At 38.5% G+C, this 27,698-nt stretch overlaps 1 protein-coding gene across 1 annotated transcript in view; it reads right to left on the bottom strand.

Moving 5' to 3' along the window:
* The window catches only part of CZH10orf67 (chromosome Z C10orf67 homolog), a 109,119-nt gene that overhangs the window by 27,125 nt on the left and 54,296 nt on the right, over nt 1-27,698 (bottom strand). The window contains exons 7-10 of the mRNA XM_087947187.1: nt 18,508-18,649; nt 17,509-17,567; nt 15,194-15,265; nt 535-600 (exon numbers count right to left, since the gene is read on the bottom strand). Of these exons, the coding sequence (XP_087803313.1) occupies nt 535-600; nt 15,194-15,265; nt 17,509-17,567; nt 18,508-18,649 (339 nt within the window). The remainder of the gene's footprint in view (nt 1-534; nt 601-15,193; nt 15,266-17,508; nt 17,568-18,507; nt 18,650-27,698) is intronic.

Here is a 27,698-nt window from a genome sequence, read left to right as displayed (position 1 = left end):
TTCCTCAGTTTATAAATAGTTTATTATTTATATCTGACATATAACTTCCATTTAAGAATATGGAGAACTGGTAGCAGAATTTTGAATAGTTCGGAGAACCAGCAAATACCACATCTGACTGGAGATTTTACAGTATCCTTCCCCTGCCATGCCCACAGAACCAGTAGTAAAAAAATTTGAATACCATGCACTTACAACCAATGTATCCCTCCCATGGTCATGTGATCACATTTTGGGTACTTGAAGACTGGCTTCTACTTATCAATAGTGCCCTACAATTACTTAGTCATGATTTGTGACCTTTGTTTTACTGATTTCTTGAAAAAAAATACCCATTTAAGAAATAGGATTTGCATGACTCAATAGCCAGGGGATTTGCTTAACAATCACTCTAAAATTGTTGTAACATTGGATCTAACTTGACTTACAACTGCAATTACTTACAATAGAAATTTTAATCTCACATGTGTTCATAAGTTGAGGACTACCATTACAATAAAATAATATACATTTACAATCAATAGACTAAATTACCTTTGCTATTGGCTGAGCTCCAGTTTCTTTTAATTTTGAGAGAGCATCTTGAGCTTCTTTTAGTTCCTTAAAAATAAAGATAAAATAGAATTGAACATAATTGCAATAACAAATGTGATGCTGGAACCTCTAGCACTAGAAGGAAGATCTTTATTTTCCTTGATTTACAATCAAACTAATCTATAGAACCATATTACAATATAAACAATTATGTTCTCATGTGTGACTTTTCTTGCACATAAAGAATTAAGGACAAAAGTATTTTACAAAAATATTTAACCAATGGATATGTTATAAGACATATTTCAGTATCTTATTTCTTTAAAACCACAAATTAATTCATCTTGTGTTAATGTTTCTAGCAAATATTGCTAAATTCGCAACATCAATATAATAAAACTAATATTTATGATTTCTAATCAATGTGAACTTATTTTACCATGAATTATTTTAATTTATCATTACATTTCTGAGGATTCTGTTGCAGTAAGTTGAGCTCTTTTAAACTTGCTAGCTGAAAAAATTGCAAACATATCAGATTGAAGGAAATTAAAATGAATATTTAAAATCAAGGGCAGATAAATGATTCCTCCTCTTCCTTCTCCTTCCTATTAAAATAATCCTCAATTCTTCAAAATTCTATGAGATAGTTTTTACTATAATACTCTTCCATGTAGTGATTACTATCCAAAAGGCAATGTTGGAGAAATAGCTTCATCATTATTTTCTTTTTGTATAGTGTTATACAGCAATTAGACATCTCATTTTGAGCAGTTAAATGATTTTACAACTTGAATTGAGGAGTAATTTCTAAAAACAACAACCCTGCTGCGTAAAATATAAACATCGTCTATAGCTGGAATATGACTTTCTCCCATGAGCTGTTCAGAGCATCCAAAAGTGGGAGGTACTTCAGTCTCTTCTGGAAAGGCTGGGCTTAAAACTCCGGGATGCTCCTCCTCCTCCACGGGACACCTCCTCAGCGTCCCCCAGTTTTAGCTCAGCCTTCGTGGTAAGAGGTTGTGCACTCCCTGACTGGAACAGTTTTTGATTCAGCTAGTCAAGATTCAGGTTTGCTCTTGGGTTAATTCGGCTTGCAAATTTTTCCCCCCTATTAATCTGGCGATTTCAAGGCTTGTGGCTAGGTTATCACCCGATCAGTTGAGAGCAGCTCTTTGTGACTGGCGGAGCCTGCCACTTCATGAGGCAGTCTGAGACGGCTGCTTCAGGCAATTCGCCTATCTAATTCCCGATTGTCTTATCTTTGCGATCTTGCCGGAATGCTCGCAGCCGCGGCTCACTTCTCCTTACAGGATCATTTGTCTGGCATTTTGGAGAATCAGCAGCAGCTCGTTTAAACTGCTCAGGCATTTAACATTGGAGTTTCTGCCTTCCGCCTTTTTAAATGGCTGGCTTCAAGTTCGCGCCCTAAATATTACAGGCGCCATTCCCTGCTGGTTTCCCTTCTTGGGGACCGGGGTAAGTACTTTCCCACTCCACTTTCCTGGGATTATTTCTCTCTTAGCCTGATGGCATTGGATAAGCAGACTAGTCCTTAAATAGGATTTTTTCCCCCTCCTCTCGCAATTGCTTTTGGATCGTTACATTGGAGCGAAGCCTCAAGTGCCATTTCAAACAGTGGGACATTTTTGACAGGAAAGGATCCATCCAGGACCTGTATAGCTGGTTTCCCTTGTTGGGGACCAGGGATCCTGAATATTTCTTGCTTGGAGCGCTTGGGGGGTTCCCTTGCTGGGGACCCTTAGATACTGTTTCCCATATATATGGGCTTACATATAGATATAGGCATATGTGTATATATGTGTGTTTGTATATGGAGATATATATATAGACTTTACTCCTGGAGAAGCGCCCTACTTTCAACCACAGGGGTAGGCACCACCCCTAAGTACTAATAATAATAATAATAATAATAATAATAATAATAATAATAATAATAATAATAATAATAATAATAATAATAAAATGAAAATAAAATAAAGTTAGAGACATGAGATTCAGTCCTCCACAATGGAAGGTGACAACATCTTCCGCTCCAAGACAAATAAATCCCGAGAAGTCAGTGGGACCCCAAAAGGCCTCTAAGGCGGTGGATAAGGATGCCCATAGACAGCACCAAGCCTTGGAAAGGCAGTGGCAGAAACGGGCCGGGGAGGCAGACAAGATGGCTATGACACAATTGGATCAGGGCCCAAGTACATTGTTGGGGCCCTTGGACTTATCCACCCAGCCCAGACAAGCTATTTCTGGACAGCCTCCCATAGGCATATCTCCTCCAATGAGCACTGCCCGGCAAATCCCAGAGGCAACCTTCACCCAAGACAGGAGGAGGGATTACCTGAGACTATTCCCATCGAAATGAGGCAATGGATGGAGATGGCCATACAAAAGGGCATTGCGGCTGGAGTTCAGCAATCCATCCAGACCAGACACTTTTCGACTACTTCGGAAGCGGGATCCCTGTCTGCTCGATCCTTTGTGCATATGGGACATCATCAAACTCAGGTATTCCCCAATATCCCTGACATACCAGCCCAGGGTCTTTGAGAGGAGGTGGAATTAGATGACCAGGATGCTCCCATGGAGGTGGGGTCAATCCATCAGATGGACTTGGGGTTGTCAGAGGCTGACCCACTAGAACGAGGAATGTCGGATGACGAAGGCCTCATTCCGGACCAACCTACCTTTTCTGGCCTTTTTCGTCCGCACCTCTTTAAATCTTTACTGTTCAAAGCAAAGAACACCACTAAACTAGGCACATCAAGCCCTCATCCATTGTCAACGGGGTCTCAGGACGAATCCAAGGATCTAATATTCTCACAACCGGCTAATGAGGCAGAAACTATTCCTGTGCCTCGTATGTTTGCTGAATTAGTACAAATTCAATGGGCATCAGCAGCACCCTACCAAGCCCCAACAGGGTACGATAAACAATATTATAATTTGGCACCAGAGTTTTCAAATTTTCTCAAAACGCCGGAGGTGGATGAGCCCATTGTGGCACTGGCCTCTTCTTCAGCCTTTCCCAACGAGGCCGAGGAAGCCCTGAGACCGGAGGAAAAGAGAGCAGAGTTGGCACTCCATAGGGCACATGTTTCTGATGCCTGGGCCATTAGGGCAGCTACAGCTGCATCCTTTTTTACATGGCCCTCCCTACAATGGCTCTTCCACTTGAGGGATATATTGCCGACGTCAAATGTCAGAGCCCACAAGGACATTGCTAAGATTATTGCAGTGGCAGAATTCTCCACCGACGCCACATTTAATGCAGTCAAATTCTCATCTAGAGCCATAGCATCTCACATATCAGCACGGAGACTGCTATGGCTCAAACATTGGCAGGCGGATATCAAGCATAAATGCAAGCTGGCATCAGCCTCAATATCGGGGGATAAATTATTTGGCAGTGTCTTGGAGCCCCTGCTTATTGAGAATAGAAACAAGAAAAAAGTGTTTCCCCCTCTTTTTCGGAGGTCTGAAAACAGAAAGCCCCAGTCGTTTCGAAGGGGTTCCTTTCAGACCTACTATCAAGGCCCATACGTTCCCAGATCGCAAAGAACATCAGGCTACAGACCCAGTTGTAGACAGGATAGGTTGGAATCTTCCGACAGAGATCAGCGGGGAGGCCAGAACAGAAGAAACCCCAGAGGTACCGGAGGCCGATTTTTTCATCGCCCCAAGTGAGTCCTTGACAGCAGCTCCCATTGGAGGGCGGCTAAAATTGTTTGCTGATCAGTGGGACAGCTCCACCTCTGATGCGTGGGTCAGGGACTCTGTTAGGTTTGGTTTGGCACTAGAGTTTCAATCCTCCCCTCCGAACTTTTTCATTAGGAGCCCTAGGTCCATGGACCCCATTAAGAGAGCGTTGATGCAGGAGGCTATCAATCATCTTCTGCATATTCGGGCCATTAGAGAGGTCCCATCTGAACAGTGGGGTCAAGGCTGTTACTCTCTATTGTTTGTGGTCCCAAAGAGTTTGGGGGGCTGGAGGGCAATTCTGGACCTCAAACATCTGAACAGATCATTGGTTTATCGAAAATTCAAAATGACTACTCTCCAGTCCATTCTGCTCAGCATCAGAGAGAATGATGTCCTGACCTCTATAGATCTGACAGAGGTTTATCTACATATACCAATTAGACCTGCTCACTACAAATACCTTAGATTTTGCTATTGTGATTGGCACTACGAATATATCGTCCTACCATTTGCTCTGGCTTCGGCCCCTAGGACTTTTACCAAGGTCCTAGCGGCTTTGGCTGCCTCCCTCAGGATCAAATCTATTCGTTTACAATGTTATCTGGATGATATTTTAATTTTGTCATCTTCCAGACATCAAGCAAATTTGGATACCAAGATTACTTTGGAGACCCTTCAAGGTCACGTCTTTTCCATAAATTGGGATAAAAGCCATTTGATCCCTTCAACTAGGTTAGTTCATTTAGGGGCAGTGATAGATACCGTGGAGGGCAAGGTTTTTCTCTCTCAGGACAGGTTGAATAGTATCCAGTCTTTGGCCAGAGAGATCAGAGCCTTAAAAAGGGTTTCCCTGGCAGTGCTGTCTCAACTGTTAGGGAAACTAATTTCTTGTATTTCCATTGTGCCTTGGGCTCGATTCCATTCTAGAGATCTGCAATGGTTCCTGCTACCTTTCCAGCGATCCGGAAGAGCCACTTCCAACGTCCGGATAAAGGTACCGCACTATGTTCTCCGATCGCTCCGCTGGTGGTCGGAAAACATGATAAACAAGGGGTGTCCTTTCAAGGAACCTTGCAGGGCAACGATCACAACTGATGCCAGCCTGGTAGGATGAGGAGCTCACTTCCAATCCCACACTGCACAGGGAAGTTGGACTATTTCCGAACAATCACAAAGCATCAACCTGTTGGAGCTGCGAGCAGTTCATCTGGCGTTATGCAGTTTTCTACCCCTTTTCCAATCATACCACATTCTGGTCTTGACAGACAATATCACAACCAAGGCCCACATAAACAGACAGGGGGGTACCCACTCCAAACTTCTGATGCTGGAGACGGCCAGGTTGTTCAAGTGGGCCGAGGCCAATCTGTTGTCGCTCAAGGCACAGCACATAGCAAGGGCCTTAAACACACAAGTGGACTGGCTCAGCAGGGCCACGATAGATCAGACAGAGTGGCGCCTACACCCATCTCTCTTCTAGGAAGCAGTGTGGAGGTTTGGGCAACCGGCGATTGATCTATTTGCCTCTCCCCGCAACGCCCAATTGCCTCAGTATATATCAAGGAACCTGTTAGGGATAACATTGATTACCTAACTTAGTTTGGGTAAAATAATATATAAACTATGTTAGTGAGTTTAAGTGTATGTATCACTTTAAACTGTAAACCAAGTTTTTGGGTGCGGTTGTAAAATCACCATAAGAGGGAGCAAGAGAGCTCACTGTTTTCTCTGGCTTATACTGGAATGCTGACAATGATGAATTGATGGTGATAACTGCGTGTTTGCTGAGAGAAGAAAAGGGGTTTGATTTTCTTCATATCTCTGACTGCAAAAGAGATATATCACTGGACTGATTGATTGTAAGTTTACTGACCTCTTCTTCGACACTGGACTTTGCAAACTGAATAACCCCCAGACTGACTGAACTTAGTGTATGACATATGGACTATTTGAATATGCTGTAACTCTTGCTGGAATAAAAACTATTTAACTTGCACAGTGTATCTGTCTTACTGAGTGTAAGCTACTACAACGTTTTGTCTCACATATCTGCCTGCCTGCTAGACTGCCGTTGCACGTTCTGCTAGGGTGTATATCCCCAACACTGGTTATGGGCCCAGGTGCACAGTCAGATTAACCAGGATATAAACAGGCTTGTGAGTGAGAGTTTGTGTAGCAACACAATACTGTAAACAGACAGCTGTGTTTTATTAATTATAGTTTAATATCCAGAAAGATGGCACAAGTCAATTTACAAAGTTTGTCTCAAATATCCAAACTGGATGGAACAAACTATGTTTCATGGTCTATGAAATGCAGCCTACTTCTACGAAGAGAAGATTTGTGGAATATAATACAAAACCCACCAGAAGTAGATGCATGGGATCCGGAGGATGAGGATGATGCCCAGAAAATACAAGAATATCAAATGAAGAATGAGCAAGCTCTCTGTATAATAGGACTGACACTCTCTGACCAGCAACTTGTCCATATTCATGGAGAAGAAACAGCTGCAAAATGTTGGGAGAATTTAAAGAAGATTTATGTTCGAGACAGCGTAGGAGCACATATAAATCTTACACGGAAACTGTTTAGAACACATCTTCAAAAGAATGGAGACATGCTGAGTCATATAAACTCTATAAAGAGAATTTTTCAAGAACTGCATGAAAAAGAACTTATCTTCACTGAATTACACCAAGTTTATATCATTTTGTCTTCATTAGATAAGAGCTACGATGACTACGTAACTTCACTTGAAGTGCTGCCAAAAGATAACCTTACATTAACTGACATTACTGGCAGATTAATTGAAGAAGCCAGGAAAAGGCTTGAAAGGGATCAACTCAGAATGGAACAACCACAATGTGAAGAAGAGAAAATATCTTCGTCAGCATATACAATTAGAAAATGTTTTAATTGTGGAGGAAAAGGACATTTGGCTAGATTCTGCAAGAAAGCCAAAAGCCAAAAAGCCAGCCAGAATGCTAAAATGCATCAAAGGGATAAGAAATGCATAGAGTTAGCCATGTATAGCAACGAAACTGTGAATAGTAATTTATGGGTGGTAGATAGTGGAGCATCACACTGCATAACGAAAGATAAGAAAAGATTTGTTAAGATGTCCACAAGTTCACAGCAGATATCGTTAGCTAATGGATGGAAACTTAAGGCTAAAGGTGAAGGTATAGCATATTGTTCTTGCATAAAAGAAAATGTAAAATTGTTATATGTACCACAACTTAAGTTTAATTTGCTTTCGGTTAGAGTTTTGGTTAAACTAGGTTATGTAATTACCTTTAGGGGAGACAATTGCATAATTGAAAAAGAAGGTAAAAAAGTGACTGCAACTTTAAGAGGTAAATTGTATGTGTTAAATGATAATTTAGAGGTGGCTAACACAGTTTATAATAATGTTAAACCTCATAATGAGTGCATACATTTGTTACACAGACGTTTGGGGCATATAAATTTTAAAATGCTTAAACAAAAGGTAGAACTATCTAAGGGTATAAAACTGAAGCCTTGCAGTAAGTATTTGCACTGCAATTCTTGTAGTCAAGAGAAAAGCAAGGTGATACCAGCAAATAGAGTTAATGGATTTAAAACAAAGGAGCCTCTAGAGGTAGTATTTGCTGATATTATAGGTCCTAAAAAACCAAGTGTGGGAGGTGCTCGTTACATACTAAGTATAATGGACCATTATTCCAGATATGGTTTCTGTTATCTAATGAAAAGCAAAACGGAAACATATCAGAATTTCTTTAATTGGCTTAAATTCGCAGAAAGAAAAACTAAAAAGAAATTAGTAACTCTTATCACTGATAACGGTACGGAATTTATAAACAATAAATTCCAAAATAAACTGAAGATGGCAGGTGTTGAACATAAAAAGTCTGCACCATATAGGCCACAACATAATGCCTTTATAGAGAGACGAGGCCAAACATTACAAGCAATGGCTCAAACTATGCTGTCAGATTCAGGATTGCCTGAAACTTTGTGGGGAGAAGCAATAATGTGTGGTAATCATATATTGAATAATGTTGTTAATTCAACAACTGGTGAATTACCATTCACACGGTGGCATGGCAGAAAACCTGACCTAAGCTACATGCACAGATTTGGAGCACCAGCATGGGTGCATATCCCTACACAACTGAGAAAGAAAGGGCAACATAGGGCTAAAATGTTATTTTTTGTAGGTTATGAATCTAATCACAAATCATACAGATTCTGGGAAAAAGGTACATCTAGAGTTTACTGTAGTGCTAGTGCACAATTCCTAGAACATGTAGGATGGGAAAAACTGGAACAAGATTCAAGTAAGGAAGTAATTATAGAACCCTACAAAAAACCAGAAAAAATCAGTAATAAGAAGAGTACAATTAAAGAGGAAGTATATGAAGAGCATATAGGACCAGAAGAGGAAGAAATACCAGAACAGGAAGAAATAGATAATCAGGAACAGGTAGAACATGAAAGTCCACCTGTAAGCCCTGTAATACCTAGACGTTCTACACGTGTAACCAGACCACCTGATAGGTATCAAGCAAGTGTAGTTTGCCAAGTTAGTAAAGTTCCAACTAGTGTTGAAGAACTTAGGATGTATCCTGCAAAGGATCAGGAGAATTGGCAAAAGGCAATGGAAAAGGAATTAAATTCATTAAAGGAAATGAAAGTTTATGAAAATGCCAAATTACCTCCAGGTGAAAAGTCCATTGGTTGCAAATGGATATTTAAGTTAAAAACTGGTAAAAATGGGACTGTTACCCATAAGGCTAGGTTGGTAGCTCAAGGATTTAATCAAACTGCATGTGATTATGATGAGGTATTTGCACCAAATTTAAAAGCAATAACCTTGAGAGTAGCTTTAGTGTGGGCAGCTAAGAAAAATTATATTATAAATCATTTAGATGTAGAAACTGCCTATCTGCATGCACCATTGCAGCACACTATATATTTAAGAAAACCAGTAGGTATTAAGGATGATAAAAATAATAATGACTGTTGGAAACTTAAAAAAGAGTCTCTATGGATTGAAACAATCTGGTTATGAATGGAACCAATATATTGTAAAAGAGTTAAACAATATAGGATTTAAAGCAGGTTTAGCTGATCCATGTTTATTCAAGAGAGAGACTAATGGCATAGTATCATTATTATTGTTGTTTACAGATATTGCTTTAATAACGAAGACTAATAATGAAGCTACTGAGATAATATCATTATTAAGTAAGAGGATAAAATTAAAGCATTTAGGAGAAATAAGACAGTATTTAGGATTGACAATAAACAAAACCAATAGTGGCTTTAAGATATCACTGCGGCTTTGCTCTGCATTTGGAAGGCTGCCCACTGGGTGGTCGAATGCATCAAGAAAGACACCAACGCAGGTTCTATCTTGGATGAGCTGCCCCGACCACAAGTTCGGTAAGCTCTTTTATTAAAAAACACACAGTGATACGTCACAAGCAGTGAAGTCTATCCAATCATTAAGTTACATGAGTAGGAATATTAGTGCACACATAGTAACATCCAATCACAGTTACATGGTCAGTGTGAAAGGCACAAAGTAACAAATCAGTGCCTACATTCCAGTTATTCGCCCATGATGACGTGTTTGTTGATTGATGATCTCTGTTCCTGGTACGCTTTCAGCCTACGTGAGGCCTAGCCTGTACCGAAGCTGTAGAAACTAATTTATTACTGCATATCACAAGAAGATAAAATTTACCAATTGCTAAAAACGTATAAAATGGAACTTTGTAAACCGGCAAAAACTCCAATGAGTCAGGAATTTTGTCGTACTGATGCTCAAAGTTCAAAATTTGATAAGACTATTTATCAGTCATTAATAGGTAGTTTATCATATATAAGTAATTGGTCAAGGCCAGATATTGCTTATGGCGTTAATCAATTGGCGAGATTTAATGCTGAACCAAATGAACGTCACTGGCAAGCGCTAAAGCATATATTAAGGTATCTTAAGAAGACAATGCACTATGCATTGTATTTAGAGCCAAAAGATGATTTGATTTTAAGTGCATATGCTGATGCAAGTTTTGCAACAGATATAAAAACTAGGAAATCAACTTCAGGCATGGCTATACTATTTGGTAAAACACTGATTGCTTGGAGGTCAATAAGACAGCAACATATAAGTATGTCCACAATGGAAGCAGAATTTTCATGTTTATCATTATTATGTACTGATTTAATTCTGTATAAACAGTTGTTGTTAGATATGGGAGTAACTGTTAAAGATGCCATTGTAGTTTATGAGGACAATCAAGCAGCCATAAGGTTGGCTACAAATATTGCTGTAAAGACTAGATCTAAGCACACTGACCTTAGATATTTGAATGTTAGACAATCTGTGAAAAATGGTCTGATAAGATTGGTCTATTGCATGACTGAAGAAAATTTTGCAGATGGATTTACAAAAGCCCAAGGTGCAGGAAAGCACAAGGAAAATTGTGAAAACTATGGGTTGAAATTGTAAATAGATATATATATTATTATATTACCCAAAAGGGGAGAATGTTAGGGATAACATTGGTTACCTAACTTAGTTTGGGTAAAATAATATATAAACTATGTTAGTGAGTTTAAGTGTATGTATCACTTTAAACTGTAAACCAAGTTTTTGGGTGCGGTTGTAAAATCACCATAAGAGGGAGCAAGAGAGCTCACTGTTTTCTCTGGCTTATACTGGAATGCTGACAATGATGAATTGATGGTGATAACTGCGTGTTTGCTGAGAGAAGAAAAGGGGTTTGATTTTCTTCATATCTCTGACTGCAAAAGAGATATATCACTGGACTGATTGATTGTAAGTTTACTGACCTCTTCTTCGACACTGGACATTGCAAACTGAATAACCCCCGGACTGACTGAACTTAGTGTATGACATATGGACTATTTGAATATGCTATAACTCTTGCTGGAATAAAAACTATTTAACTTGCACAGTGTATCTGTCTTACTGAGTGTAAGCTACTACAACGTTTTGTCTCACATATCTGCCTGCCTGCTAGACTGCCGTTGCACGTTCTGCTAGGGTGTATATCCCTAACAGAACCCAACTCAGGGGGTGGAGGCCGTCAATGGTCTGGGATGTCAGTGGCCTCCTGGACTTCTATATGCGTTTCCTCCACTCCCTGTAATACCCAGGTTGATCCAGAAGTTATTGGAGGAACGAGCGGAACTGATATTGGTCGCCCCTTACTGGCCCAGGCGAATGTGGTTCGCGGACTTACAGGACCTGTCGAGAGAGCAATCTTGGAAAATTCCACCGTTGAGGGTTTCCCTCTCGCAAGGGCCGGTACTTCACCCAGACCCACAATGGCTCAGCCTAGCCGTATGGAGGTTGAGCGGAACCATTTAAGGACCCAACAGATTTCAGAGGAGGCCATTGCCACCATACAAGCATCCAGACGGTCCTCTACAAATCGTATATACGAGGCCACGTGGTCCGCTTTCTGTCGCTGGTGCTGGGGGCCTAAGATCGACCCAACCACCCCATCAATAGGACAATTATTGGACTTATTAAAGGAGGGGTTGACCAAGGGCCTATCTCCAAATACTTTATGCAGACAGGTGGCGGCCTTAGCCTTGGTGATATCCTGGGGTGACCTTCGTTCCATAGTGCACCATCCACATATCCGCAGCTTTCTTAAGGGTGCTGCAAACTTACGACCTCCTGTAATTCACCGCTATCCCACTTGGGAGCTCAACAAGGTGTTAACCACACTTACAACTGGCCTGTTTGAGCCTTTAAGAACCGCTAGTCTCAAATTCCTGACATATAAGGTGGTCTTCTTAATTGCGATCACATCAGCAAGGAGGATTTCCGAGTTGGCAGCATTGCCGATGAGAGAGGACCTGTGCGTGTTTCATGCGGACAGAGTGGTTCTCAGATTGGATCCATTGTTCATCCCTAAAGTAAATTCAGCCTTCCACAGAGCGCAGGAGTTGGTGCTTCCAAATTTTTGTCCGAAACCATCTCATAGACTGGAGCATCAATGGCATCGACTTGACATTCGAAGGGTGTTAAGCATCTATCTAGACCGCATGGCGGCATTTCGAAAATCTGAGGCTCTATTCCTATCCTTCAACCTATCCACTTTAGGACACAGAGTGTCGTCGACGACCATTGGTAGATGGTTGAGAGCCACTATAGCTAAAAGTTACGAATGCCAGTCCATCTCAGTTCCTAAGGGCATTACAGCCCATTTGACAGGGAGTGCGGCAACATCAGCAGCATGGGCCACTCGGGTTTCCATAGACAAAATCTGCAGAGCGATGACTTGGCTTCACCATCGCCCTTTGTCAGAAATTATAAAATAGATGTCTACACCTCAGCGGACGCTTCATTTGGCAGAAGAGTCCTGCAGAGGGTCCATAGAGTTTAGGAGTGGATTTCGATCCAGACGGAGTCCCTCCCTAAAGACAGGCCAAGCTTTGGTATGTCCCACTTCTGGATGCTCTGAACAGCTCATGGGAGAAAGGACGTTGGTACTTACCTGATACGCCCGTTCTCTGTGAGCTGTGAAGAGCATCTAGCCCCACCCATTTCTTTCCATCTGGTGGGGTTCCGTTCCGGTCAGGGATCTAGATTAGGTGATGAGTCCCGGACTTTGGCACTCAGTCTTCGCAAAACTGGGGGACGCTGAGGAGGTGTCCCAAGGAGGAGGAGGAGCGTCCCAGAGTTTTAAGCCCAGCCTTTCCGGAAGAGACTGAAGCACCTCCCACTGTTGGATGCTCTTCACAGCTCACAGAGAATGGGTATATCAGGTAAGTACCAATGCCCTATCTTATTACAAAATTGCAATACCCAGCAGTCCTCATTCAACCATGCATGCTGGAGCTGCTGGGATCACAGTTCAATGATTCCAATGTTCATTGGTTCCCAACATTGTTTACCATAATGCAATATTAAAAACACTTCATTGTTCTGGAAAGAATAGATTATCTTAAAAACAAAATGGCAGCAGGTTGGCCATTTATAAAAATAAACATAAAATAAACAGAGTATCTTTCAATCAATCCTCCATGCTACAGCAGCTCTGAAGATCCTTGTCCTCTTTTTCTTTACAGATTTATAATGAAACAATATCGTTTCTCCCCAGGTTTGATCTTCTACTCAAGGACCTACAGAATTCTGAGCTTAACAAAATAGAATAAACAAATCAATTGTAACTAGGCACAGAATGTAACTGCAAACAGGAAGTGAATATTTAACAGGTTTGTTTTGCTCTTCAAAACATCTTATACTCTGAACAGCTACATTATTTGGCAAATTTTTAAAAAGTGAATCGTTGTGTTTGATTTTAATGTATTTTATAAACAATATGACATTTAACCTGCTGTAACAAAACATGTTGGCATTGGCCAGCATGAAATCAAAATATTATAAGGTAAGAGGAGATAGATAGAATTAAAAAAAAACATAATTGGAACAATCAGGAATATTAATTTTTTAAGCAATACTGAACTGGAGGTAGAAAGGCAAATTCTGAAAACTTTATAGAGATGATTTTTTATTTATGTCATGGTAAATGATGAAGATAATTCCTATAGCCAAATTAAAAAAAAATCCTTTATCTTATTACTATTTTAGCATTTTTTCAGTGATTTTTCCCTTCCCTTAGTTTTCTCAGCCTTGTTTTTAACTATCTCATTCCTTTCTAAATTCAATTAAATATCTTTTTCTAAGCTTCGATATCTTTCAAATCATTATATTTATATTTTTGTCTGTCCTGTTTCAATTTCATATTATCTTTTCTCATTAAACAAATTTTCCCCTGTAGTTACTGATTGGAGTATGACACCTTTGTATCTTTTAGTTTTTCTCCATTCAAATCTTATTTAAACTTCAATTTATACTTTTACAGTTATGACATTCAATATCTAAAAAATATTTCTGAGATCACATTTATTTTGATACAGTTCAGAAAAAACATAAAAACATATAAGAGTTGTGGTGGTGCAGTGGTTAGAATGCGGTATTGCAAGCTAATTCTGCTGACTGCCAGGGGTTTGATCCTCACTGCTCAAGGTTGACTCAGCCTTCCATCCTTATGAGGTCAGTAAAATGAGGATTCAGCAGGTTCTGACCAGTTCTGGAGAACCGATAACTGAAATTAGTTATAATTGAAATTAGATAACTGAAATTGAGTAGTTCAGAGAACCGGAGCGGAAATTTTGAGTAGTTTGGAGAACTGGCAAATGCCACCTCTGACTGGCCCCACCTTCATCTATTCTGTGCCTCCTTAGTCCCAGCTGATTGGCTGGGTCTTCTTTTGTTGCCCTGCACAGGAGAACGGAGCTAGAAAGCAGGTTAGTAGGGTGGAGAGGGAATGGGATTTTGCAGAATGGAGATTTTACAGTATCCTTCCCTTGGCATGCCCACCAAGCCACGCCCACAGAACTGGTAGTAAAACATTTTGAATCCCACCATTGATCAGGACCCAGATTGTTGGAGGCAATATGCTGACTCTGTAAACTGCTTGGAAAGGGCTGTAAAGCATTTTCAATGGTATGTAAGTCTTAAGTGCTATTGCTATAAAACACATGCAAAATAATATCTTTCATGGGCCTTGAGGAAATCTTCTATATATACACTTCACAATAGACATGACTACACAAGTTGCTTTGAAAGTTCCAGTTTTCAAAGGCAATACACATTTTCCCCAAATATACAGCAATATTAGTATTTAATTTAATGATGGGGGCCTGCTGGCATAAAATTAGTCTTTAAATTCTAATTGAAACATGATTTTTGAATTAATAAGTGTTAATGAGAAAATCTGAAGAGTGAAATATTGAACATAACATTTGTACAGATATCATTGCAACAGTCTGTTTTCCAGGCTTAGGAGAGGTAGACTGAAAAAAAAAATTAATAGTTTAATTATTTTGAAGAGAATCTTACCTGAATTTTTGCTTGCACTCTTTCTTTCTCTCTCTCAAGTTCCGCCTTCAGTAAGTCATAAGCATTTGTAAACTAATTAAAATAAAAACCAGTTATGGAGCTTTAGAGAAAGTATTTAAAAAAAAAAATTAGATGTTTTGGAAGTTGTCTGGAAATATATGCGTTGAAAAATTATGTATATTAAATTTAACAAATTAAAAGAAACTTGGACTATTAATCTTTTTAATTCTCCAGCTCTTCAGAAGTACTGACACAGAGTACTTGCTATTAGTCAGAATCAGATAAAAGTGATTCTCTACTCTTATCACTTAGTTCCCATGGAAAATACTATTTCTTATTGAATTTTCCAAGCTTTTTGGCTGCTTGAATTTATCTAGCTCTATATTATACATGCATTGATCTGAATGATAACAATTTGAATGACACAATCTGTTCTGACCAAAGCTTCCTGAGAACCCAACAAACACACATAAAATCCAAAACCCCTTTTATTTTTTCAATGGCTGTGAATTCACAGCCCGGAATGAGTCTTAACCAGTTATAATTAGTCCCAGGGATGTTTGCCAAAGTTTTTCGAGAGACATCTGATAAGAACGCACCTTATCTTACTTGAAGTGCTGCCAATGACTAAATTAGTCCCAATTAGTCTTTCTAAAACCAAACAGAGAACAAATTCACCATAGAGCTTTCAGAGTCCAAACCGATCAGACCAAATGATGTTGCTTCCTGCAAGGGTTTTCCTACCTTTGCACTTCTTTTATACCTTATGGGAGGGGCAATCACCTTCAAGCCTTACTCCCGAGTTGCCCCTTTTGTTTTAGCTGCTCTTGCCTCCTGGCAGCTCTGCGCACACACTCACTGGGAACAGGCTACCACTGCCTCCCTGCTGCCAGACTCTGGAAGCTCTGGAGTCAGCACATAACTCCCAGATGGTCCTGGCCCATCTCTGTATTGGACACAGGACCCTCGTCCAAGTCCTCCCCAGACTGGTCCCTCTTCTTCCCCACTGTCCAATTCTGCTGCCATCTACAGGTGAACCACAACATAATCTCTCTCTGAACATTTTGGGAGAGGCCAATTTTAGTGATAACACTGTATATCTCTTTTGTTTACAAAGGGACACAATTCTATCCATGATATTTACAGTCAATCAAGGTTCAAGAAGTCATTAATGTGAACAAATTCTTACCTGAGATACTAAAGAACATAAATATAAGTTTGCTTGTCCATTTTCCTTCCTTATCCTCAAACATCATTGAAATGTTCTTAAATACTTGTTTTAAAGATGAGGCTTAAAATATGTCTGTTTTTTTTCTTGGTTCCTTCAGCAGTGAAATTATCAAAATAAACCTCCCTCAACAAAATGACTGTTAAACTCTACAAATCCAACAGGGATGAATTTCCTCACTTTTCTATCATCAAAACAATTTCCTGTCATTTAATTCAACCCCACTTTCAGAAAAACCACTATGTCCAAGGTGAAAAGCATGGGTGTCAAACCTTTTAGCTTTCCTGGGCTGCATTGAATGAAGAGGAATTGCCTTGGGCTATACATAATATAGTTAATGTATATATAATTTCATAATAATGTTAACGTTTATGATCTTGTGGAGCTGCACTACTAGCTATCCAGGGCCGCATGTGGCCCAAAGGCTGTGGTTTGGACACACCTTTATATCCTTTCGCCCATTACCAACTTGGAAGTTTTAAAAAGCATGTTTTAATTTTATTTACTAACTTCTCTATTCTTTGACTACTTATAACATTTATCTAATGCAGCAGTCCCCAACCTTTTCAGCTCTCAGATTGGCAATGGCCATGACAGCAGGGGAAGGAGATGGTTTCGTGCGCACACCTGCCACTTGCGCAAATGGAGCTTTCCACACTTTTCTACCATGTGCACGGTCTAGTTCTCAATGGGCCATGGATTGGTACTGGGCCACAGACTGGGGTTAGGGACCCCTTCTCTAATGTATAATTCCAATCTCTTTCCAACAATTCAACCACATGAAATTGCTATTATATGGAATAGCACCAAACTTGGCAAATCAGAAACATGATATTACTTTCCTTTTATATGATTTGGTATTTCAGTCTGCTTTTCCACCCTGCATCTAAAACAGGGTTAACTTTCGGATACAATATTTCCATGGAAATCCTATATTTTGAAAACAATTTATGAAAGGTAACAAGCTAGGAACAGTAAGAATGGTAGTAATCATCTTTTAATCCTTTTTGTGTGTGAATTCCTATACTCCTGTATCTATTGTGCAAGTTAATCAATTACTGACACAAATAAGTAAAGGATACAGTACCTTTTCCATGGCCTTCGTATCTTTTTCCATTTTGCTCTGCAAAAGTTTCATTTCATTCTCTGAAAGAAGCAAGGGTAAGGCGGGGATAAAGCACACCATGAAATTACATGGCTATTTGAATAGATTCATATTGTGCGCTGCCGGTCAGCCGGGTGCATGGCAGATGAAGGCAGTGGGCAGACTGGTGACCTTCACAACTGCCCTTGACCTTCACAGAATTCTGCCTGCTGTTCAGCTGGCTGGTCAGAGAGAGGGAGATTAAGAAATAAGTTCAAGAGCCAAGTGTGTCTGAACACCCTTTTCTTTTCATTAATATTCATTCCTGCCGTTAGTCACAGCTGATACAAAATGCTTTAGCAGGTGGTTATTGAGAGAGGTATGGTCATCAGAGATGATAAAACTGCAAAAATGTGGCCTCATGCTGATTTATATTTCCATCCAATAGTATCATATTTCTGTAATTTGTTTTTGTATATATGCATCATTACGTTATTATTCATATGTTTCCTAATCTGGTTTTGATATGGACTTAATTGCTCTAAAACTTCTTAATTTCTAGGAAGCAGAAATGACTTATGATTGTAAATTTCTAATTTTCCATTGCAGCAAAGAGAAGAAAACCTAGGGTATATACATTTATGTATATATCACATTAATAGCATTTTCCTAAATTTCTTCATTTATTACTTAGCAGGAATGGATAAATATTGTTATCTTGTTAGAAGTAGAAATAATTATTATTCTATAAATATTCAGCATTTTTACATTCATAAATAACACAGCTTCTTTTTACCAGAATAAAAACCAGAAAATAAGTATATATTCAATATAAATTAATTCCACTAAGTCTATCAAAATTCAAGACCAACTCAAATTACAGTGCAAACTGGAAATAAATGAACAATTGCTGGTTAGACACTATTTTGCCATTTAGTTTTCTTACTACTTCTCTTTCGCTTTTCCTACATATGCTTTATTTGATTTACAAGTAAAATTTACCTAAGTTAGTCTGTTCTTTCACTCCCAGTTTCACAATTTCTTGAAGCTCTGTGTTTTTTTCAGTCAGGCTAATTATTTGCTCTCTCAACTCTCGCATCTGTTCCCGATGCCACTCCACATCAACGTACCCTTCACGTTGAAGCTGAAAGATTAAGAAGCCATCTATTTCTAAAGCAAGAGGCATAAAAGAACAACAAAATGTAAATCTGATGCTGGGATGAGTGGGGGACGGACACACAATAGTTCTACAATGCTGCTATCATAAAAATTTCTGAATCCTGTCATGTAAGTTATAATATGAATGGAAGGAAAATCTAGGAGACGAAGTAGAACTTGCTGAAAAAAAGCTTTGGTCCCACTCATACAAAGACGGAAACATGTGGGGATGTATTATTGACAGGCATAATACATATCATACTGTTTGTTTGCCCTCATCATTCAGGCCAATTTATTGTGGAAGCTGCATCCCAAAGGCAGCTGGGGCCTATCCAGTCCACCCACCCTTATCTCTCAGTTTAGAAGGGCTGTCTGTAACTAGGCAGGCAAGAGAAACCATGGGCAGACAGCTCCAGGGGGCTGCAATGTGCAGGGCTAAGGAGAGGGAGGGGGTGCCTTGTTGTCTTTTGTGCCATTTCTCAGTGACAGAACTGCCATTGCAGTGACGAGTACATCACATGTCAAAACTGGAGAAATTTCCAGGCTGGGAGCCACATGGAGCCCATCAGGCAGTCTTACAGCAATATAGTTGGCTTTTTGCTTCGTGCTGAAGCCACCCAGAGCCAATTCATATTCTCAGCTTTAGAGCAGTTTTGCATGCACATCACACATAGGCTATTGGGTTTTGAGGTTTTTCTTTTTAAATGCCATTGAAGGTTTTGGGTAAATCTCCATACAAGCAGTGATAACCTCATAGGAAAGTTTCAGGACAGCATACAACAAAAGACTTTAAAGTTATACTTTTAGTAAAGCAAACTCATTTACATTTTTATTATGCATGGCCTTTGTTAAAATCTGGCCACATTCATTATGGAAAAGACTTTGTATGCATCCAAGCTTATTGGGAGAACTACTCTTTCTTCTTGTCTGCTTCAAAGCTATTTAGAACATTTGCATATATTGTTAAATGGCTGTTGAGATTTTACTGCTGCATATTTCTTTTAATGAAAGGGGAAGGGGAGGGGAAAAAAGGAAGTTGAAGCAAGTTTTTAAAAAATCAGCCTGAAGCCTAACAGTAAATAGCTCAATTATTTAAAGATGTGGTATTGTTAAATTTATTAGATAATTATTAAATAATTCTTTTTGAGATCATCTGAAAATAGAAAGAAAAATGAGTACCATGATACTGACAATTTAGAAATAAACTGAAATGCTATGTAGAATTTATTTATGGCGAAATGCACCCTACAAATATAGTTTAGACGTGTTCAAATATTAACATATATATTATTCTATGTTGACTTATTCCTTCTAGCTAGGTATTTGAGAATGATAGAGAGTTCATAAGGCTCATGTTTTTGCATAGTATCTTTCAACCCTATGCCAACAGATAAAGGCAGAATGCACAAATTACCACTGCGAGCAAGAGGAAAAGACTGCAATGATGAAGCTGTTAAGGTCAATCTCTTCAACACATTCTTCAGTTCAGTCTTTGTAAACAGCAATGGTTCATGCCCCACATTTCCTAGTCGTACCACAACTAAATGTAATGACCTACTACATATTGACTTTACAGAAGATAACGTAGAAAAGGCACTATGTAACCTAAAACCATCCCTATCTATTGGCCCCGATGGATTATGCGCATACTTCTTAAAAAAGCTCTCCTCTGCCATAGCGGAACCCCTAAGCATTATATATGAGATATCATTCAGAACCAGCTCCTTACCAAACCTATGGTCCTTAGCTACGGTCATCCCTATCTTCAAAAAAGGTGACCCCAGCCTGGTTGAAAACTACAGACCAATCTCACTATGTTGTGTCACGTGCAAAGTCATGGAATAAATAATTAACCAATTCAATACTCTCCACTTAGAGTCAAACAACCTACTCTCCAAAAAACAATTTGGTTTCAAGAAAAAATTGTCCTGCAATCTTCAATTCCTACACTGCAAAAACATATGGACTACTCTACTTGACCAGGGTAAAGCTATAGATGCAATTTACATAGACTTCTGCAAAACCTTTGATTCAGTGGTACATGACAAACTACTGTTAAAATTAAATTCTTACGGCATTTCCGGATCCCTTCATAAGTGGATTACTGCGTTCCTGTCAAACAGGCAACAAATAGTAAAAATAGGCAGCGCTATATCAAATCCTGATCCAGTTAACAGTGGTGTCCCCCAAGACAGCGTTCTAGGACCCACACTCTTTATACTCTACATAAATGACCTTTGCGATTACCTTATAAGCAACTGCGTCCTCTTTGCGGATGACGTAAAACTATTCAACACCACTGACAATGCTACTATATTTCAAAGCAACCTTGGTTATGTGTCTGAATGGTCAAACATCTGGCAACTCCAAATCTCAACCAACATATGCTCTGTCCTACACATTGGTAAAAAAAATCAGTACACCAAATACAAACTAGGCGGATATGACCTCGTTGATGATCCTCACTCTGTCAAGGACCTTGGAGTTCTCATATCAAATGACTTAAGCATCAAACTCACTGTAACAACATTGCCAAAAAAGCATTAAGAGTTGTAAATCTAATCTTACGAAGCTTCTCCTCCGGAAATATCAAATTGCTAACCAGAGCATACAAACTTTTGCCAGACCAATACTCAAATACAACTCATCAGTCTGAATCCATACTGCATATTGGACATTAATACAATAGAGCAAGTCCAGAAGTATTTCACGAGAAGAGTACTATACCCTGCTGCTTGCAACAGAATACCCTATATCATCAGGCTTGAGATTTTGGGCTTGGACAACCTTGAACTATGCCGCCTACAGTTAGACTTAAGTGCAGCACACAAAATTATCTGCTACAATGTCCTACCAGTCAATGATTACTTCAGCTTCAACCATAACAATACAAGAGCACACAACAGATACAAACTCAATGTAAACTGCTTCAAACTCGATTGCAGAAAGTACGACTTCAGCAACAGAGTGGTCAATGCCTGGAATGCACTACCTGACTCTGTTGTTACATCCTCTAACCCCCACTCCTTTAACCTCAAACCACTATTGACCTCACCCCATTCCTAAGAGGTCTGTAAGGGGCGTGCATAAGTACACCATCATGCCAACCGTCCCTGTCCTATTCTCCCCATTTATTCGTACCTATTTCCTGTATTCTTACTCATGTTTATACTTATACCTATTATGTTGTAAGCGATTAACAAATCAAATAAATAAAATAAATAAATTCCACAATGTTTTAATGTGCCTTACATTCCTCCTTTTCCTGACGAAAAGTTTCACAGTTTATTGGACACAGTCATCCAGTTTGGCTTGTTTGGACTGGTCTACCAAATCAAGGTATGGATCTCCAAGATCTATACTTATGTTCAGAGTCATATCATCTGGCACATGCTTTTGACACAATAATAGATATAGCTTCAGATATCTGGTTTTCTTCCATGTTCACGTTGTTAAGCAGGGTCTGCAGGTTGGTTTGCTAACTATGTTTGGAATTGTTGTTTATGTCCTGGTTTAGTCTGTTTTGACTACTACGGCTTTGTCAATGGTACTACCTGTCATTTTATTCATTGGAGTTTAAGCTAAATCATTGTTCAGATTAAGTAACATAATGATTGGACCTGAAATCACTACCTTCTATGACATGAATATCTTTGATGGATGATGAAACTTAAAATAATAAAATATATCAAACTTCAGCAGAGGGAATTGTAGGAGATTTTGTGGTGCCAAGTTAAAGCCTCTAACACATCTTTCCAGAGAGAGAGAAAAAAACGGCTATATTGTGCCAAATTAGGCAACTACCCAACTACAAAAACAAAATTTTCAGGAAAATCACATTGTTAGCTTAGCCATTCAACATTCAGAAGGCCAAAGAGTAGAGTATAAACTGGGAAAAGTTGCTTGGGGGCAAGACGAGCTTTAGGAAAGAAAAAGTAAGTAATTCTCAGAAACAAACAACACCCCATTATTTTTGTAGTTCCATCCCATGATTCATAGTTATACCCTAATGCCCTCATTGGCTTCACTAGGCATGTAATGTGTTACATCCTATTAAATAACTGGTTTCTCTATCCAATCACATGCATATTCTAATTTGCATAAATCTCAAGAGAAAAATGTCACTCACTTCTCTTTAGCCTTGTCTTTGTCTCTGCCAATAAATAAATAATGCTAATGCTGCTGCTGCTGCTGCTACTGCTACTACTACTACTACTGCTACTACTAGAAAAAAATAGAGAAAGTAATAGAAAACAAAGAGGCCAAAGTACTCTGAGACTTTAGAATTTAAACAAACAAGCACCTGCCACATAAGAAGGCAGACTTAACATTTGTTGATAAGAAAGACAAAAAGGAGTCAGCAGAATAGAAGAGAAAGAACTAGAGAAGATAACAACAAGACCTGTAAATAGAATAACTGTGACAAAAGAAAGCAAACCTACTAATAGTCATAGATGCCAAAAACAATTGGAATACCACTTGAACACTGTTGGTATTGACAAATTCACCACCAGTCAATTGCAAAAGGCAGCATTAATTGGAATATAATGTTATTTGAAATTTCTCTCTATACCAATGACTGCATCTCAAAAGATTTCTCAAAGTATTGAAGTTTGCAGATGATAGAACAGTCATTGGTCTCATTTGAGACAGTGATGAATCTGCATACAGATGGAGGTTGAACCCTGTGGAACAATCTGGAACTGAACACACTTAAAACTGTAGAGATGACAGTGGATTTTAGGAAGAGTCCTCCTATTTTATTATATCTTACAACATTAGGCAACACAGTATCAACAGTAGAGACCTTCAAGTTTCTGGGCTCTATAATCTGCCAGAAAGTTCAGACTGCCCAAGGAACTGTTGGAGCAATACTACAGAGAAATTATTGAATCTGTTATTTATACCTCTATAATTGTCTGGTTTGGCACAGCAATTTTAATGGATAGTTAGGACTGCAGAAGAAACAATTGCAACCAGCCTGCCTCCCATTGAGCACCTGTATATTGCATGAGTCAGAAGGAGGGCTGAGAAAATATCTACAGACTCCTCACAACCCCGACGTAAACTGTTTCAACTCCTTCCCTCAGGACACCACCACAGGGCACTGCATGCCAAAACAACTAGACACAAAGATAGTTGTTTCCCCCTCATACCATCACTCTGCTGAATACCTAATCACCACAGCACTGTCCTTATGCCTAAGGATATTTAAGCATGTAGTAGGGCTGTAGTACTATTATCCTTCTCATCTTTTCTACAACCTTCTCCTATTAGTATCTTATGATTATATTATTTTGTTTGTATGTACACTGAGAGTTTATGCACCGGAGTTACTTGTGTGTTCAGTTACACTTAAGACAATAAAGCATATTCTATTCTATATTCTATTTTAATAGCTTACATCCTGTGATGATACATCTAACACACTAACATATCCACATCTAGTCTATGTATCCCAGATCCCTGGGAAGAGCTCAATAGGCAGACCAAAAGGCCAAAACCAGTCTGGCAACTGACAGTGCAATAAACCATAATAATAAGGGCCATTAACAATAATAAATAGATTAAAAAGAAAACAAAAACACAAACTAAAAACTCAAAGGGCAAACTCAATGGACCACTGGGTCTTTTTTGCCATCAGTTTTCTATGTTTCTGTCTTTTTTAAAAGGGAAAATTTGACATTGCAGTAACATGATCGGAGAAATGTTAGAACTTACAGGAATAAAGAAATCACATAATAGTTTTGGGAAATCCTTAATCAAAGCAGAAATTTGTTAAATATGTTGGTAATTTTAGAACTTAAGAGGGAGAGAATTTCCAATGCTCCCTGCCAGATTCCCACAAGGAAATTCAATGGGGAAGTCGCTCCTATTTTCACTGCTTTTTTTGTCCATCTTTCGTCATTCTTTTTTTTTTTAATTTATTGGTTTTTAAGACAAACATAGACAAACAAAACATAAAAACATCAAGCCATCTTCCATATATATACATACAGCGTGTCGGTTGGTTTAAAAATTGTTTTGTGCTTCCATTTCGTAGTCTTCAATTACAATTACATTGTATATATTCTCATATTTTCAATCAAATATTAAATACATTAATATCATTGTTAATCAATCATTTGACTATAATTTTATTCATTCATGTTTTACAAAATAATCCATATTTTACTTAATTTGTTTTATGACAGTTCATATTATCATCCCAAATCTATCCTACAATCATTTTGTAGATATAAGAAAAGAATACATCTTTATATATTTATTATTTTCTAAGAATCTACATATTTCATTACCATGTTTTATTGTCTAACCATTGATAGAATAGATCCCAAATTTTATAAAATTGTTTATCATCTTGTTCTCTGATTTCAAATGTCAATCTACTCATTTCAGCACATTCCAATATTTTCTTAATGATTTCCTCCTGTAATGGTATTTTTGCATTTTTCCAGTTTTTGGCAAATACAATCCTAGCCGCTGTCAATACATTTACAACCAGGTATTTCAATTCTTTACTATATATTTCAGGTAAAATTCCCAATAAAAATATCTCTGGTTTCAAGTCTATATGCTTTTTTGTCATTTTTTCCAACCACGTGTGGATTTTAGTCCAATATTTTTTAGCCTCTGCACAAGTCCACCACATATGGTAATATGACCCAGGTGTCTGATGACATTTCCAACATTTTTCAGATTTGTTCTTGAACATTCTTGCTATTCTTGTCGGGGGGAAATGCCACCTGTAAAACATCTTATACAAATTTTCTTTATATGCTGTTGACATTGTCATTTTATAATTTTGAAACCACAATTTTTGCCATTTCTCTAGATCAATCCCATATCCAAAATTCTTCCCCCAAGCAAGCATTGTTTCTTTAACTTGTTCTTCTTTTAGTTTAATTTCTAATAAATATCCATACAATTTTTTAATCACCTTTTCATCAGTGCCTGTCAAAACCTTATCTATGAGGGCTATCCACAAAATAGATTACGTTTTGCGATAGAAAAAAAACAAAGCGTAGGAAAAAATTTTTATTATATACACTTGAAAGTGACACTTAAATACTACTTTTCAACATATTCACCGAACAAATTGAGGCACTTATCATAGCGGTGAACAAGCTTTGTAATTCCATTGTCATAAAATTCAGCCGCCTGAGATTTGAGCCAGTCAGTCACGCCCGCCCGCAGTTCCGCATCGTCCTCAAAGCGCTGTGTTCCAAGCCAGGTCTTCATCCTCGGAAACAAGTGGTAGTCGCTTGGTGCAAGATCGGGGCTGTAGGGCGGATGAGGAAAAATCTCCCACTTGAAAGCATTCAGGACTTCTCGAGTGCTGTAGTTCGGCCATTTTTAAACTTAATGCACCATTGGCGCACTCCACCTTCAGTGATGATGTTGTCCCCGTACACTTCACACAGTTGCCGAAAAATTTCAATCGGTTTATGTTTTTTTGCCAACAAAAACCTTATCACTGATTGCACCTCACAACTCGCAGGATTTTCAATTGCAGCACACATTTCAAATGTTTGCTGTGAAATAACGGGCAACGATATGAACCTCCCACTAGCACAACTAGATGCAGACTGAGCGGCGGATGCACAGACCAAAGATGGCCGTGCTAGCTCCACCCCTTCTTGCTACAGACGAAAACGTAATCAGTCAGTTTATCATAGAAACCTTCTGTTTTAGAATCTTTATCATACCTTGAATGTATTTGTGCATATGAAAACCAATTCATCTTTATACCTTGTTTCTCTAATTTTTGCATAGATTTAAGTTCACCCTTTTCATTCAATATTTCACCATATCTAACTGTTTGTTCCTTTTTATATATTATAGGATAAGAAAATGCTTCAATAGTCGATGGCCAGACTGGAATTTTCATATAACATTGTCTTTTAGTCTTTTCCCAGTTTAACCACAGAGACTCCTGTATATAATGTCTTCTAAAATACCCCTGTGTTTTAGTTCCTTTATACCATAGAAAAGCATGCCACCCCAACAACAGATCATGTCCTTCTAATATTAACAATCTAGTATTTCTTAATGTTATCCATTGCTTAACCCACATCAAATTTGTAGCTTGGTAATACAACTCCCAATTAGGCAAACCAAATCCTCCTCTTATTCTGGCATCTTGCAAAAGTTTTAACTTTATTCTCGCTTTCTTACCTTGCCATATATATATTTCAATACAATTTTATTTAAACCTTCAAAATAATCTTTTCCAAGCCTAACTGGAATTGTTTGGAACAAATATAAAATTCTGGGTAATATATTCATCTTGATTGTTGATATTCTCCCTATTAATGACAGTTGTAAATTTTCCCATTTCGCCAAATCTAGCACTATCTGCTGCTTGAGTTTGATATAATTATTCTCTTTTAGTGTACTATATCTTGCTGTCAAATGTATCCCCAAGTACTTGATCTTATTCATGACCTGAATTTTCAATAGATCTGCCAGTTCTTCCTTTTGTCTTGATAGCATATTCTTTGTCAAGATCTTTGTCTTATCTTTATGTATTTTCAAACCAGCCACCTTTCCATATACCTCTATCTTTTCTATCAATTTTAATGCTGTTTCTAGTCGGTCTTCTAAAATGAAAACCAGATCATCTGCGAATGCTTGCAACTTAAATTCTTCCTTTTTGATTTTCATCCCTTTTATATCCTTTTCTTCTCTAATATTTCTGTTTAGCACTTCCAAGGTTAACACAAACAACAGAGGTGATAGTGGGCACCCTTGTCTTGTTCCTTTTCTTATATCAATAGAATCTGTCAGTTCTCCCTCTATCATTACCCTTGCCATTTGATTATGATATATAGCTTCTATTGCTTGAATAAATTTTTTACCAAAGCCCATCTGTTCCAGCAGTAATAACATGAATCGCCAATTCACATTATCAAATGCCTTCTGTGCATCTAGAAATATCAAAGCCATTTGTTTTTCAGGATGTGCCTCATACTATTCCAAAGTGTCCAAGATTACTCTCATATTGTCTTTAATTTGTCTCTTTGGCAGTAATC

The sequence above is a fragment of the Notechis scutatus genome, chromosome Z, assembly GCF_049901735.1.
Source record: "Notechis scutatus isolate UNSWTSFEM ecotype Mainland chromosome Z, rNotScu1.2, whole genome shotgun sequence".
In the NCBI taxonomy this organism is placed as follows: domain Eukaryota; kingdom Metazoa; phylum Chordata; class Lepidosauria; order Squamata; family Elapidae; genus Notechis; species Notechis scutatus.
This window is presented reverse-complemented; position numbering and strand designations above follow the sequence as displayed.